We start from the raw sequence: 15,305 nt of genomic DNA, 5'->3' as shown, positions 1-15,305 counted from the left end.
GTTGTGTCTGACTCTTTGTGACCCCATGGACTGTAGCCCACGAGGTTCCTCTGTCCATGGAATTCTTCAGGCAAGAATACTGGAGGGAGTAGCCATTTCCTTCTCCAAGGGATCTTTCCAACCCAGAATTGAACCCAGATCTCCAGCACTGTAGGCAGATTCTTTACCATCTGAGCCACCAGGGAAGCCTAAGAATACTGGAGTGGATAGCCATCCCCTTCTCCAGGTAGGCAGCCGTAACAGACCTGTCACCCTGGCACTGAACTTGTGCCAGGTAAGACCTTGTGGTTGAATAGGCCCAGAGTTGAGCCAAAAATAGCTAAGAGTTAAAAGGGCAAGAAAGCAGGTAGATGTGACTCTGGGTGTGCCAATTAAAGGCGGAGGAGAAAGCAGATGCAGTAATCAGTTAAAGTTACAGGTCTGGAATCCTGAATCCTCCAGCTCCTCCCTTCACCTCCGGCCCCCTGCATGGGCGACAGCCACCAAGGGTTAAAAGAATCGCTATGTGAGCGGTGATTTTGGAAACTCAAAGAGTTAACTGTATCAAAAACTAAAGCAGGGGAGGAGAGAAAGACTGGAACCAACTCACGGGAGACAAATCCTATTGGCATCGAGGAGGCAGGAAGCCAGCCCCTGGGCGCGGTCTGCAGGGGGCAGGCGATAGCGCGGAAGCGGGGGCAGGCCGAGGCCTGAGCGGGTGCCGGCTCGGCAGCTGCTCGCAGCCACAGGGAGTCCTCGCCGCGCGTTCGGCCGGTGCGCCCTCCTCCGCCCGCGGACTCCGCGCTGCGCTCCACCGCTAACATGTGTGCCGCCCGGATGCCGCCCCTGGCGCACATCTTCCGAGGGACGTTCGTCCACTCCACCTGGACCTGTCCCATGGAGGTGCTACGGGACCACCTCCTTGGTGTGAGCGACAGTGGCAAAGTAAGCGGGTGCGGGGTCTGGCGCACCCCGACGGGCGGGCGGACAGGTGCAAGGAATCTCGCCCGGTGAGCCACGAACTCCGGAGTTAGCTCGGTGCGGAGTTGAACTTAAAGGTTTGGCTCTTTCCGGGAGAGCCCTGGTGCTGGGTTCGTGAGTTGGAATGGAAGTAAAGTGTTCCCAGGTGCTGGGAGATGTAGAGTACGATTGGTTCCACAGCCTTGCAGGCTTCGGTGGAAGGGGGAGCGAGGCTGTGCCCTCTCAAATCTTGAAATCATTAATAAACTAGCACCTTGCTTCATTCATTTTTGTATCTCAGGCTCCTGGCATAGCATCGCCTAGGCGCTCCGTAAATTTGATTGAATTTATTGCGAACGAAATAATAGAAGAGTCATTTGATCAGTGTTGTTGAGCCCTTTGCATTCGAATAAGTTAAGAACTGATATCATTCATCTAATCATTCAACAAACAACATATTGATACTAATGATCCAGACTAGACAACTTGTAATACTAGAAAGGATAGTCAGAGAGAAATTTACCGCCTCACCGCCCCCCGCCCCTCACCCCCACCCCCCAGCCATTTGCATCAAAACAAGCAGTTCCATTTTAAGGTTCAAAATGTCTTCTATGAGTGTATCTTCCGCACTTCTATTTCCAAAAATCAGGATTTAAAGACGTAGGTAAATTGAGTGTTCCATACACACCAGTGGTAATTGTATTGGCAGTGGCCTTGCCAGTTTCAGAGGAAGCCATTCCGTTTTTAGGAGAAAAATTAAAGATAGAGATGGGATATTTTTGAGCTTTTCCTCAACTACCGGTTTGGTTAGCAAAAGTACACATATTTGTGACTTGTCAGCTTGAAGATGCTATTCCTGACTAAAGATGCTTCCCAGTCAGTGACACTTTTGAATCATGACTCTTACATTTGGGGATAACTAAATCCTATTTTCTTATGGTGCTTAAAAATCTATATTCTGTGTATATTCAGGGAGCTTGCTGTTGTGTTTCCAAGGTGATGAGACTCTCAGAGCTCCTCCAATTGGGAAGACTCCAGTAAAGCCCATGGCTAATGAATTGTTGCCTTGGGTACTTGACCCTCAAGTTTCAGGGACCCCTTAGGCTTGGGGCAAGTCCCCAGAAACAAAGGAAGAGAGACTGCTAAACTAAGGAAAGATTAGAGATATTTGCTTAATCACAAGAAGCTGTTCAACAATTAGGTTTCTTTGACGATCTACATTTCCATTTCCAAAATTTGAATTGGCTAGTGGATTGCCTTTAATCAGTGGTAAGGAGGAAGAAAAGGAAGTAATTTATCTAAAAAATTTACCATTCCTGGGGGTTGTACAGAAGAATAAAAGAGTGTCCTGAACGTGCAATTAGTAGTTGAGTCAGGGAGTCTATTTGTAACTAAGGAGCATACTGAAGTTATAAATTTAGAAAAATGCCATTCCCCCACAAGAAAGAACTAACTAGGAATTGCATACAAACATAAGTTAATCAAGTGGATTAGATTTACAGTATAAAATGCACTAATCGGTGAATTGGTAACTGTTTATCCGTCTCCTCTAGGTGCAAGTAGTTGATTCCTGATTGTAAAGGGTGGACATGTCACATATATTTTAAGACTTGATTCCCTCATTTTGAAAGTGGGACTGCCTGGTCTTTAGAGTTGCTGGGATAAATATATTATTCATTAAAACATTTTCAAGATTCTTACAGAAAATTGTATCCCCACAAAGTAAATAAATATGCAGAATCATCTTGATCTTTGCATTTTTACTGAGCACCCAATGCTGTTTCCAAACCTTGGGATGAATCAGAAACATCTGGGGTGTTTGTTAAAATGCAATTTCCTGGGCATCATCTTCCAGAGAATCTGAATCTGTAGATCTGGAGTAAGTCCTCAGAAGTGGCGTTCACAAAAGTCCCAGGAGATTTGGGCACGGGTAGTGGATGGGTTGGGAGAAGGCAATGGCACCCCACTCCAGTACTCTTGCCTGGAAAATCCCATGGACAGAGGAGCCTGGTAGGCTCCAGTCCATGGGGTCGTGAAGAGTCAGACACGACTGAGCGACTTCACTTTCACTTTTCACTTTCATGCATTGGAGAAGGATATGGCAACCCACTCCAGTGTTCTTGGCTGGAGAATCCCAGGGCCGGGGGAGCCTGGAGGGCTGCTGTCTATGGGGTCGCACAGAGTCGGACACAACTGAAGCAACTTAGCAGCAGCAGCAGTGGATGGGTTGCATGTTGGGTAACCTCAGTATATAGGTTGCGTGACGGAACTAGTTGTAGGGGGGTCTTGGGTGCTCAGTTCTTCATTTCAAGCCCTGGGCTTGTGTAGCATCTCAGAGGGGACACGATTTCCCCTGTCTTCCTTCTCCCTTCTCCACCTAATCTTTCATTTTATTAACTTCATTTAGGCCCAGAGAATGATAATGACTAGCTACTTTTAATTCATCAATTAAAACTCATTCAAAATTAGGTTAATTTTAAAAAAAATTCTCTAGTCAACAATTTAGTATTGGGCATTTTGAATTGAGTTAGTTTTTCTACTTAAGCAGCATGTGGCTTTTTGAAAGAGAAACTCCAGCATGTGTAATTCATTTGCAGATAGGTAATTGTGAGACACTGAGTGCTCACATATTACTAAATTGTTTAATTCTTCCCACTGGGTCAGGTTGACTTTAAAGATAGGTAAAAGATGTCTTGGGTCTTTAAAGCACATTTACCTGAGAGCAAGATCGAGGAAGAAAATTGTTTTGGAGGTAGGGTAGCAGCAGCAAATCCTATGCAGACCAGAGTTCAAGTCGGGTCTCTACCACCTACCTGCTCAAAGCCCATGGGTGAAACATTTAACCTCTCTGAGCCCCAGTTTCTGCATTTGTAGAATGAGATTTACTTCTGCTAAATATTAAATGAGATAATGTATGAAAATGCTTGTCACTTAGTGGATACTCAGCACATACCATGTTCATTTTGTCCTCTTACTTCCCTCTGCACCTAGCAAATCCTTAACCTCTTGCTCACTGTAGCATTTTTGCCTATCTCCACATGATGATATTCATGCAGGTGCACAGGTGGAGAAGGAAGCTTGGCCCAAGGTGAATTGTGTGGGAGGTGGGGGAGGTCACTGGACCTCTGCTTGCAGCGTCACTGCTCATGCCAGTGACCCTCTGGGAAGAACAATTTAAAGAGCATTTGCTGCCAGGTTTCCTAGTACATTACTTCCAGTATCTCTTTTATTCTTCAATGTAATTATTTCCTCTTAAAGTTGGGAAAGTTGAGACTTGAGAAATCATGCATCCAGAGATGGGTTTTGAATTAACATAACCAAAGCCCGTATTCTCTTTACTAGAGTAGCCCACCTCTTTGAGGCACAGTCACTGACCTCAAAGAACATGCACTGTTGGCAAGAAAGCTTAGACTTGTACTTATTGTAAAAGTGGACTGCTTCCTGAGTGAAACAATGGGCTCACTGCTAGAAATACACTGATGAATGAAATATGCAAACTCGACCCTGCCCTTGTATGACTGATCATTTAGTAATTAACAGAATCTGCTATGACCTTCAGAACTTGAGCTAATCTTTAGGTGGGGTAATCTAAGATCATGGCATCTGGTCCCATCACTTCATGGCAAATAGATGGGGAAACAGTGGAAACAGTGGCTCACTTTATTTTTGGGGGCTCCAAAATCACTGCAGATGGTGATTGCAGCCATGAAATTAAAAGATGCTTACTCCTTGGAAGGAAAGTTATGACCAACTTAGCATATTAAAAAGCAGAGATATTACTTTGTCCACAAATGTCTATCTACTCAAGGCTATGGTTTTTCCAGTGGTCATGTATGGATGTGAGAGTTTGACTGTGAAGAAATCTGAGCACCAAAGAAATGATGCTTTTGAACTGTGGTGTTGGAGAAGACTCTTGAGAGTCCCTTGGACTGCAAGGAGATCCAACCAGTCCATCCTAAAGGAGATAAGTCCTGGGTGTTCATTGGAAGGACTGATGCTGAAGCTGAAACTCCAAAATGTTGGCCACCTGATGTGAGGAGCTGACTCATTTGAAAAGACCTTGATGCTAGGAAAGACTGAGGGCAGGAGGAGAAGTGGACGACAGAGGATGAGGTGGTTGGATGGCATCACCAACTCAATGGGCATGGGTTTGGGTGGGCTCTGGGAGTTGGTGATGGACAGGGAGGCCTGGTGTGCTGTGGTTCATAGGGTTGCAAAGAGTCGAACACGACTGAGCAACTGAACTGAACTGAAGGTGGGAAGAAGGCTTTGCTGTGTGTGGAGTGACATTTCAGTGATGTTCTGAAGGATAAGTAGATTTGAATAGGTAGGGAAGGCAAAATTGGAGATAAGGAAGAGCCTTTTAGGTAGAGGGACAGCCTGTGCAAAGGCTATTGGGTAGGAAGGAATGAAAGCGTAAAGGTGGTTAGAATCAAAAGTTCTAGGAGAAGGATAACCCAAGATAAGACTGGAGAGGTAAACGGGGCAAAATCTTGGACAGCGTAGAAAGTTTGGGGAGGAATTTACCATGGCCAAGTTTTGCATTTTTTAAAGATCATTCTAGCTTTAGGATAAAGACTGCATGGAGAGGAGTTAAGTCCAGGCAAGGAAATTGACAGGATCCTGTTGCAATAGTTTAGGTGAAATGGGATGTGAGTTATAAGAGATGAAATGTAATGTATCAATTAAGAAATGATTTCTCAGTAGTATCTGTATCACTTATTATCTATGTGAATTTGAACAAGTTACTTAACAATTCTATTTCCAAGTCTCCTCATGTATAAAATGATTACTATAATTTGTCTCATAGAGTTGTTAAAAGATTAAATGAATTAATAATTGTAAAGTGTGTAGAATAATGCCTTGCAATGAAGCACATGCCCAGTAAACATAAACAGTTATCAGCAATGGAGATGAAAAGAGGTGGACAGAATTGGTAACTATTTCAGGTCAAATCAACTGAATTTGATAACAGAATTAGGAAGATGTTTGTGAATGTATTAAATTGTATGGTGAGCTACAAATTGGTTGGTGATAGGAAAAACTTGATGAAGAAAGCCTAAATTGAACTGGACATTAAAGAACACATAGGACTTGAACATTCAGAAAAGAGTTAAATAGCCGTGGTTAAGGGAATGAGTCAATGTTCTTTAATTTCCAAAACTACTCAGAGGAGCAAGAGTTGTATTTCACCTGAAACTGCATCATCTTGCTTTGTTAGGAGTTCTCATAGTCTGAATCACAAATCTTAGTAGTTGTGTATCATCTTTTCCTTTTGCTTAGGCTGGTGAAGATCTTCTGATAAGCTAAAGACTTCAGAATATCTCATGATCTTGAAGAGGGAATTTAGGATAAGCTATTTGTTCTGAGGCTGCCAGATCAGAGCTTCACTTTCATTAGAAATGTGTGTCCATGGCCAAATATCACATTTTCTTCTTGTAAATTCCCATTTTCTGGAAGGCAGATTGCTTTGTTCAAAATGCTTATGGCAGACACTGTTGGTTACCCACTCGGTAGTCATAACCCCTTCTTTCTTATTAACACTTTCTGAATTTGATAACCTGTAATACTTGGCTCATAGATATATCATGGTGTAAGCCATCCACAATAATCATAATTCTGCTTGTTGGATACTTATTTCTGTAACTTCCTGGTAGCTAAGGGTGGTCAGTGGTGGCATTCCAGCATACAGGAAGTCATCTCAGAGGATTCTGGGAAATCTTTTTATCCCTAAAAAATAGACATAGATGTGGAAAGAGAAGTCCTTCCTTTATTAGATGTTTTCACGTGAGGAATGGGGCTGCTGCTGCCACTGCTTGGGTCAATGAGGAAAAAATTAAGAGGTTTCCAGAGGCACCAACCTAGTTCCTCTTTGAACATATAGATGTGAATAACATCACTGAACAGTTAGCTGTCCCTGGAGCTTTCCAAGAAGTCCCTTGACTTCTTCCATGAAATAACAAAATGTCTTCATTGTCTACTTCATTGTCTACTTCTCTGTCAGTTGCAGCTCAAAGCACCTCTAACAATTACACTGCTTTGTCAAAGAATCACATTATTTTTCAAAGAATTGCTAGCTGCTTTGTCCTTTTTTTCATTTCTATCTTCTCCTTATTGGCCAAAAATGTCAGTGTCTCCCCAGGCACCCATATCAGGACTCAGGCCCCCTAACTGGCCCCTGGGATATCTTTGTGTATACCCCTTTCCATTGTCATTGGCCCTGTCCAGGCTTCCATTGTCTTTCCTCAAGTATTATAGGAACCTCCTAACAGTTTTCTCTCCCCCATTCTAATACCTCCTCCTCATTATTGACAGTTTCTTTCTTGAAGGATGGGTAATGTCATGTATCTTCTCTTTGCTGTATCATAGCAACCACCTGTGACTCTCTGGTGCCTCTAAGATCCAAATGCCCCTGGAACACATTTCAGGCATGACATTTGGCCCCAAGCTGCTTTCTTAATACTTCTTCCTGCTCCATCCTTCTTGCTTGCAATTAGGAGTAGGGTTACCATGAGCTCAGAGATTGCTGCTGCTGCTGCTAAGTCACTTCAGTCATGTCCAACTCTGTGTGACCCCATAGATGGCAGCCCTCCAGGCTCCCCCAGCCCTGGGATTCTCCAGGCAAGAACACTGGAGTGGGTTGCCATTTCCTTCTCCAATGCATCAAAGTAAAGTCGCTCAGTCGTGTCCAACTCTTAGTGACCCCATGGACTGCAGCCCCCAGGCTTCTCTGTCCATGGGATTTTCCAGGCAAGAGTACTGGAGTGGGGTGCCATTGCCTTCTCCCAGGGATATCTATGCCAATTTCTCACTGTGTCCCAGCACATCCTATCATTTTACACCTCCACGTTTTTGGTGTGAATCCCTCAGCCTGGAATAGTCCTCCTTTATATAAATCCCTTTTCCACTCTACCTCTATCAAAGTGAAATCTTGTTCTTTCTCCAAGGCCCAGTTCTAATATCCCCTTCTTCCCAAAGGCTTCTTTGACCACCATCCCCCAGTTGAAATAAATTACCTTTTGTTTTTCCATAAAATTTTGCATGTATATTCAAACCAGTGTTTTCCTGGTGGTTAAGTGCATGGCTTCTGGAGTCAGACTATGTGGATTCAAATTTCAGCTCTGCCACTTATTTGGAAAAATTTCCCAACATATTAGAGCCTTGGTACCCTCATTTATAAAATATGGACAACAATAGCACACTGAAGGAGAGGTGAGGCAGATGAGATAGTATGTGTAAAGCATTTGGCACATAGTAATTGCTTAACAAATATTGGGCATTGTTATTATTTTTTCTCACAAAGTGATTATTTACTTTTGCCTTTAATTATACTTAGCTCTATAGAATATTCTCACTCACTGAATTGATTTAAAATTCTTTGACAAATGGGAGGTGAACTGGGGAGAAGGTAACATTTATTAAGTCATAATTTGTGTCAGACACTCTGTCAGACTCTTTATACAACAGTCCCGAGATGAGACATCATCATCATCTTTGTCATCCCTATCCTACAAATAAGGAAACGGAGGTTCAGAGAGTTAGCTGGTTTGACTGCAGTCACGGCAAGTGAGTGGCAAGGCCAAGATTGACACCCAAGCCTGTCTGATTTCTAACATACTTTCCAGGGGTTCTGGCTGCCTCCTCTCATGAAGAGTGCTGGCACTCCATTATCTTTAAGGCTCCTCAACATTGTCTTACTGTTTGTAACACAATGTAGGCGATCAGAAAAGTGTTTTGAAGGGGATACGTAGTGATGTGATGTAGTGGATTATCGTGTGTGGTAATTTAGAAAAAGACATTTCTGATTCCAGAGAGATTTTTAAATAAAGCACAACTTGATTTACTCTTTGAGGCCTTAAAGCGGTGCTGCTGAATGTGACTGAAATTTGCTGTCCTTCCAGTTGCATAAAGTTGTCTGTTAATTCCTGGAATGTCTTGGCAGTCTGGTTGATTCATTGCTGTGAGGCAGCATAGGTATTGGTGTATCTTACACATGGCTGACTGCTTGTGAGGTTCTGACGGGTACAGAGGTGGTGGACAGGATGTCCTGCAGGCCTATGGTATGCCCATTCACTTAATGGGCATTGATCTGACTTTGTTCAGTTGCTCAGTCGTGTCTGACTCTGCAACCCCATGGACTGCAGCACGCCAGTCTTCCCTGTCCTTCACCATTTCCCAGAGCTTGCTCAAACTCATGCCCATTGAGTCGGTGGTGCTATCCAACCATCTCATCCTCTGTTGTCCTCTTCTCCTCTTGTCTTCAGTCTTTCCCAGCATCAGGGTCTTTTCCAGTGAGTCAGTTCTTCGCAACAGGTGGCCAAAGTGTTGGAGCTTCAGCTTCAGCACCAGTCCTTCCAGTGAATATTCAGGGTTGATTTCCTTTAGGATTGACTGGTTTAATCTCCTTGCTGTCCAAGGGACTCTCAGGAGTCTTTTCCAACACCACAGTTCAAAGGCATCAGTTCTTTGGCACTTAGCCTTTTTTATTGTCCAGCTGTCACATCTGTATATGACTACTGGAAAAACCATAGCTTTGACTATACAGACCTTTGTTGGCAAAGTAATGTCTCTGCTTTTTAATATGCTGTCTAAGTTGTCATAGCTTTTCTTCCAAGAAGCAAGTGTCTTAATTTCCTGGCTGCAGCGATTTTGGAGCCCAAGAAAATAAAATCTGTCACTGTTCTTATTGTTGATCTGACTATTTAGTATGGATAAAGGTCAGGGTGGACTTCCCTCACTTGCAGGAAGAAAAATCTAATTGGTCATGTGTTTACAATCCCCTTTCTGTAGAAAGGAATTAAGGCAGTTCCAGGGCATGACTTCCTTGATGGCTCAGATGGTAAAGCATCTGTCTACAATGCAGGAGACCCGGAGTGGATCCCTAGGTCAGGAAGATCCTCTGGAGAAGGAAATGGCAATCCACTCCAGTACTATTGCCTGGAAAATTCCATGGACAGAGGAGCCTGGTAGGCTACAGTCCATGGGGTCACAAAGAGGACACGACTGAGCGACTTCACTTACTTATTTACTTAGAAGAGGGTGTAGGCAAGTGGTGATACTTTTATACATGTAAGAGAGAAGAAAAAGTTAGTTGTTGACATAAAACAGAACTATAAATTAAGGTGCATTGTGAAACGACTTACATTCTTACTGGTTTCTAACTGTCTTAGGCACCAGCTGTTGAAAGGATATGTTGCCTAATTGGCAATTGCTGAAAGCAGTTGCACAAGGGAAACACAGCTATTCTTTTTTTTAAAAAACTTTTTATTTTGTATTGGGATATAGATGATTCACAATGTTATGATAGTTTCAGGTGAATAGAGAAGGGACTCAGCCATACATGTACATGTTTCCATTCTTCCCCAAACTCCTCTCCCATCCAGGTTGCCACATAGAAACACATCAATTCTTAATCACAGTTTCAGTTTTAGTGCTTGTGATTTCTCTGTTCATATTTTCTGTTTCTTCCTGGTTCAGTCTTGGGTGACTGTACCTTTCTAAGAATTTGTCCGTTTCTTCTGGGTTGTCCATTTTATTGACATACAGTTGTTCATAGTAGTCTCTTATGATTCTTGGTATGCCTATGGAGTCAGTTGTAAATTTCTTTTTTTTTCATTTCTAATTCTCACTGCTGATTTGATTCTTCTCCCTTTTTTTTTTTGCTAAATCTGACGAAAGGTTTCTCAATCTTTTTATCTTTTCAAAGAACCAGCTTTTAGTTTCATTGGTCTTTGCAATTGTTTTGTCTCTATTTCATTTATTTCTGCTCTGATCTTTATGATTTCCTTCCCTCTACTAATTTTAGCTTTTGTTTGTTGTTCTTTCTCTAGTTGTTTTAGGGGTAAGGTTAGGTTGTTTATTTGAGACTTTTCTTGTTTCATGAGGTAAGATTGTATTGCTATGAACTTCATTCTTAGAACTGCTTTTGCTGCATCCAATAAGTTTTGGATCTTGATGCTTTCATTTGTTACTAGGTGTTTCTTTTTTTCTTTTTCCTTCTTTGATTTCTTCAGTGATCCAATGGTTGTTTACCAGCATATTGTTTAGCCACCACATGTTTGTGAGAAACACACCTATTCTTGATGCTGGTTCAGATGGGAATTTCTCCTAGGTGGACATTGTGTCTTATAATTAAAGTCTTAACAACTTTCCTGTGCAAGGTAGCATTTTGTAGAATTGCCTCTCTTGAGCTGCAGATGTGACAGGAAGAAGAGGGTTCATAAAACCGTTCTGTAGGGCTAAAGCTGTGGGGAAGGGGCTGTGGGAGGTGTTCCAGGTACCTAGGTCTTGGCTGATCTGAAATTGTCCTAGAGATAGGCTTCAGGCTGTCAGAGGGATGGGCAGGACCACAAGTCTCCCAGGCACTCCTCTTAAAGGTGGTCCTTTTTATGGAGTTATGATGAACACCAAGAGGGAGGAACCTAGTATTAATAGTTATTGGCATAAGCCTGGAGTGAAGCTGGTTTTCTGTGGCCAGTAAAATGTAGAACCACCTGCCTTTACTGATAATCCAGTTTTGTGGATGTTGAGGAGGCTAAAAGAGTCTGTTCAATAATTTTATTTTTTTTCTTTTAATTTTATTTTATTTTTAAACTTTACAAATTGTATTAGTTTTGCCAAATATCAAAATGAATCCGCCACAGGTATACATGTGTTCCCCATCCTGAACCCTCCTCCCTCCTCCCTCCCCATACCATCCCTCTGGGTCATCCCAGTGCACCAGCCCCAAGCATCCAGTATTGTGCATCGAACCTGGACTGGTAACTCGTTTCATACATGATATTATACATGTTTCAATGCCATTCTCCCAAATCTTCTTACCCTCTCCCTCTGCAACAGAGTCCATAAGACTGTTCTATACATCAGTGTCTCTTTTGCTGTCTCGTACACAGGGTTATTGTTAGCATCTTTCTAAATTCCATATATATGCGTTAGTATACTGTATTGGTGTTTTTCTTTCTGGCTTACTTCACTCTGTATAATAGGCTCCAGTTTCATCTACCTCATTAGAACTGATGGAGTATTACTCAGCCATTAAAAAGAATACATTTGTTCAATAATTTTAAATTCATTTTTATTGGTGAGAAATACTCTTCCTAGAAGGCATGCCAGTTTTTAGCCTGCTTATCTTCCATTTCACTTGGGTGCAAGCTCATTGTCTAAGGCTCACCTCAAGTACCATCTCCAAAATCTTTTTACTACTTCCCTATCCTCAAAGTGTTCTCTCTGTGTATAACCATCTCTTTTTAAAAAGTTAATTTTTTATTGAGGTATATTTGCTTTAAAATGTTGTGTTGTTTTCTTCTATACAGCAAAGTAAATCAGCTATATGTTTGCATATATCCCCTCTTTTTTTGAATTTTCTTCCCATTTAGGTCACCACAGAGCTTTGAGTAGAGTTCTCTAGGCTATACAGTATGTTCTCATTAGTTATCTATTTTGCAAATAGTATCAATAGTGTATAAGTATCATCTCAATCTCCCAGTTAATCCCACTCCTTTTCCCCCTAGTTATCCATACATTTGCTTTCTATGTCTGTGTCTCTATTTCTGCTTTTCAAATAAGGTCATCTATACCATTGTTCTAGGTACCACATATACGTATTAATATACAATATTTGCTTTTCTCTTTCTGACATAGTTCACTCTTTCTGACAGTCTCTAGGTCCAACCACATCTTTAAATGACAAGTTTCACTCCTTATAATGTCTGAGTAATATTCCATTGGGTATATGTACCACATCTTCTTTATCTACTCCTCTGATGATGGGCATTCAGGTTGTTCCATGTCCTGGCTACTGTTAATAGTGCCGCAGTGAATGTTGATGTGCATGTATCTTTTCAAGTTATGGTTTTCTCTGGGTATATGCCCATGAGTGGGATTGCTGGGTCATGATAGTTCTTTTTTAGTTTTCTAGGGAACTGCCATACTGTTCTCCATAGTGGCTATATAAATTTACATTCCGACCAGTAGTATAAGAGGGTTCCCTTTTCTCCACACCTTCTCCAGCATTTATTGTTAGTGGATTTTTTGCTGATGGCCATTCTAACTGGTGTGAGTGATACCTCATTGTAGTTTTGATTTGTGTTTCTCTTAATAATCAGTGATGTTTGTGCATCTTAAATAGTCATTTGTCCAAAGAAGACATACAGGTGGCCAGCAAACTTATGAAAAGATGCACAACATCACTAATTATTAATCGTCTCTTTTATTGACTTTTCTTCTTACACAGTATGTATCTACACTTGCTGACCATGTACCTTATTTGTGTATATTTTCACTCAAATTGGTTTTAAGTCTAGTCACATGGTGAAAGAAAGTAGAAGAAACCTACTACTTATCAAGCACAGGATTTTGCAAATAATTTAGGTGCTTAATAGATATTTAATAAATCAGTGGATTCTCTGAAGCATTATAAAAAACTATTGTACAAATTGTTTCAATCTTTATTGAGAATATTTCTAAACTATATTTGTGTGTACTTTAGAAAGTACAATATTGCATATAATTTAATCTCGTCTGTAGTGACTTTTGTTACACAAAATGTAAATATTCAGAAGTTAATTCTGTTGATTAAATTTATTCCAGTTTGAGAATGATATAACTTTTAAGAGGTTTTTCTTTTTTATCAAAACACAGGAATTGGAGATTACTCCTTTTTGTACTCTAGTACTTACAAATATTTTTACACATTTAATCATTCATTCTACAATATTGAATACCTATTATATGCTGTGAAAAGAAGGGAGGTGAAAAGCAAAGGGGAAAAGGAAAGATATATCTATTTGAATGCAGAGTTCCAAAGAATAGCAAGGAGAGATAAGAAAGCCTTCCTCAGAGATCAGTGCAAAAAAATAGAGGAAAACAATAGAATGGGAAAGCCTAGAGATCTCTTCAAGAAAATTAGAGACACCAAGGGAACATTTCATGCAAAGATGGGCTCAATAAAGGACAGAAATGGTATGGACCTAACAGAAGCAGAAGGTATTAAGAAGAGGTGGCAAGAATACACAGAACTATACAAAAAAGATCTTCATGACCCAGATAATCATGATAGTGTGATCACTCACCTAGAGCTAGACATCCTGGAATGTGAAGTCAAGTGGGCCTTAGTAAGCATCACACGAACAAAGCTAGTGGAGGTGATGGAATTTCAGTTGAGCTATTTTAAATCCTAAAAGATGATGCTGTGAAAGTGCTGCACTCAATATGCCAGCAAATTTGGAAAACTCAGCAGTGGCCAGAGGACTGGAAAAGGTCAGTTTTCATTCTAATCCCAAAGAAAGGCAATGCCAAAGAATGCTCAAACTACCACACAATTGCACTTATCTTACATGCTAGTAAAGTAATGCTCAAAATTCTCCAAGCCAGGCTTCAGCAATACATGAACCGTGAACCTCCTGATGTTCAAGCTGGTTTTAGAAAAGGCAGAGGAACCAGAGATCAAATTGCCAACATGCTCTGGATCATGGAAAAAGCAAGAGAGTTCCAGAAAAACCTCTACTTCTGCTTTATTGACTATGCCAAAGCCTTTGATTGTGTGGATCACAATAAACTGTGAAAAATCCTGAAAATGATAGGAATACCAGACCACCTGACCTACCTCTTGAGAAACCTGTATGTAGGTCAGGAAGCAACAGTTAGAACTGGACATGGAACAACAGACTGGTTCCAAATAGGAAAAGGAGTACCTCAAGGCTGTATATTGTCATCCTGTTTTTTTAACTTATATGCAGAGTACATCATGAGAAATGCTGAGCTAGAGGAAGCACAAGCTGGAATCAAGATTGCTGGGAGAAATATCAATAACCTCAGATATGCAGATGACACCACCCTTATGGCAGAAAGTGAAGAGGAACTAAAAAACCTCTTGATGAAAGTGAAAGAGGAGAGTGAAAAAGTTGTCTTAAAGCTCAACATTCAGAAAACTAAGATCATGGCATCCAGTCCCATCACTTCATGGCAAATAGATGAGGAATCCGTGGAAACAGTGGCTAACTTTATTTTTCTGGGCTCCAAAATCACTGCAGATGGTGATTGCAGCCATGAAATATAAGACGCTTACTCCTTGGAAGGAAAGTTATGACCAACCTAGATAGCATATTCAAAAGCGAGACATTACTTTGTCCACAAAGGTCCATCTAGTCAAGGCTATGGTTTTTCCAGTAGTCGTGTATGGATGTAAGAGTTGGACTATAAAGAAAGCTGAGCACCAAAGAATTGATGCTTTTGAACTGTGGTATTGGAGAGGACTCTTGAGAGTCCCTTGGACTGCAAGGAGATCCAACAAGTCCATCCTAAAGGAGATCAGCCCTGGGTGTTCATTGGAAGGACTGATGCTAAAGCTGAAACTCCAGTACTTTGGC

At 41.3% G+C, this 15,305-nt stretch overlaps 1 protein-coding gene across 1 annotated transcript in view; it reads left to right on the top strand.

The window, feature by feature from the left end:
* The first annotated feature begins 674 nt into the window (after positions 1-674).
* The window catches only part of GDA (guanine deaminase), a 127,257-nt gene continuing 112,626 nt past the window's right edge, over positions 675-15,305 (top strand). The window contains exon 1 of the mRNA XM_005887843.2: positions 675-924. Coding sequence (XP_005887905.1) covers positions 802-924 — 123 coding nt within the window. The 5' untranslated portion in view covers positions 675-801. The remainder of the gene's footprint in view (positions 925-15,305) is intronic.

Source organism: Bos mutus, chromosome 8 (genome assembly GCF_027580195.1).
Source record: "Bos mutus isolate GX-2022 chromosome 8, NWIPB_WYAK_1.1, whole genome shotgun sequence".
NCBI lineage: Eukaryota > Metazoa > Chordata > Mammalia > Artiodactyla > Bovidae > Bos > Bos mutus.
This window is presented reverse-complemented; position numbering and strand designations above follow the sequence as displayed.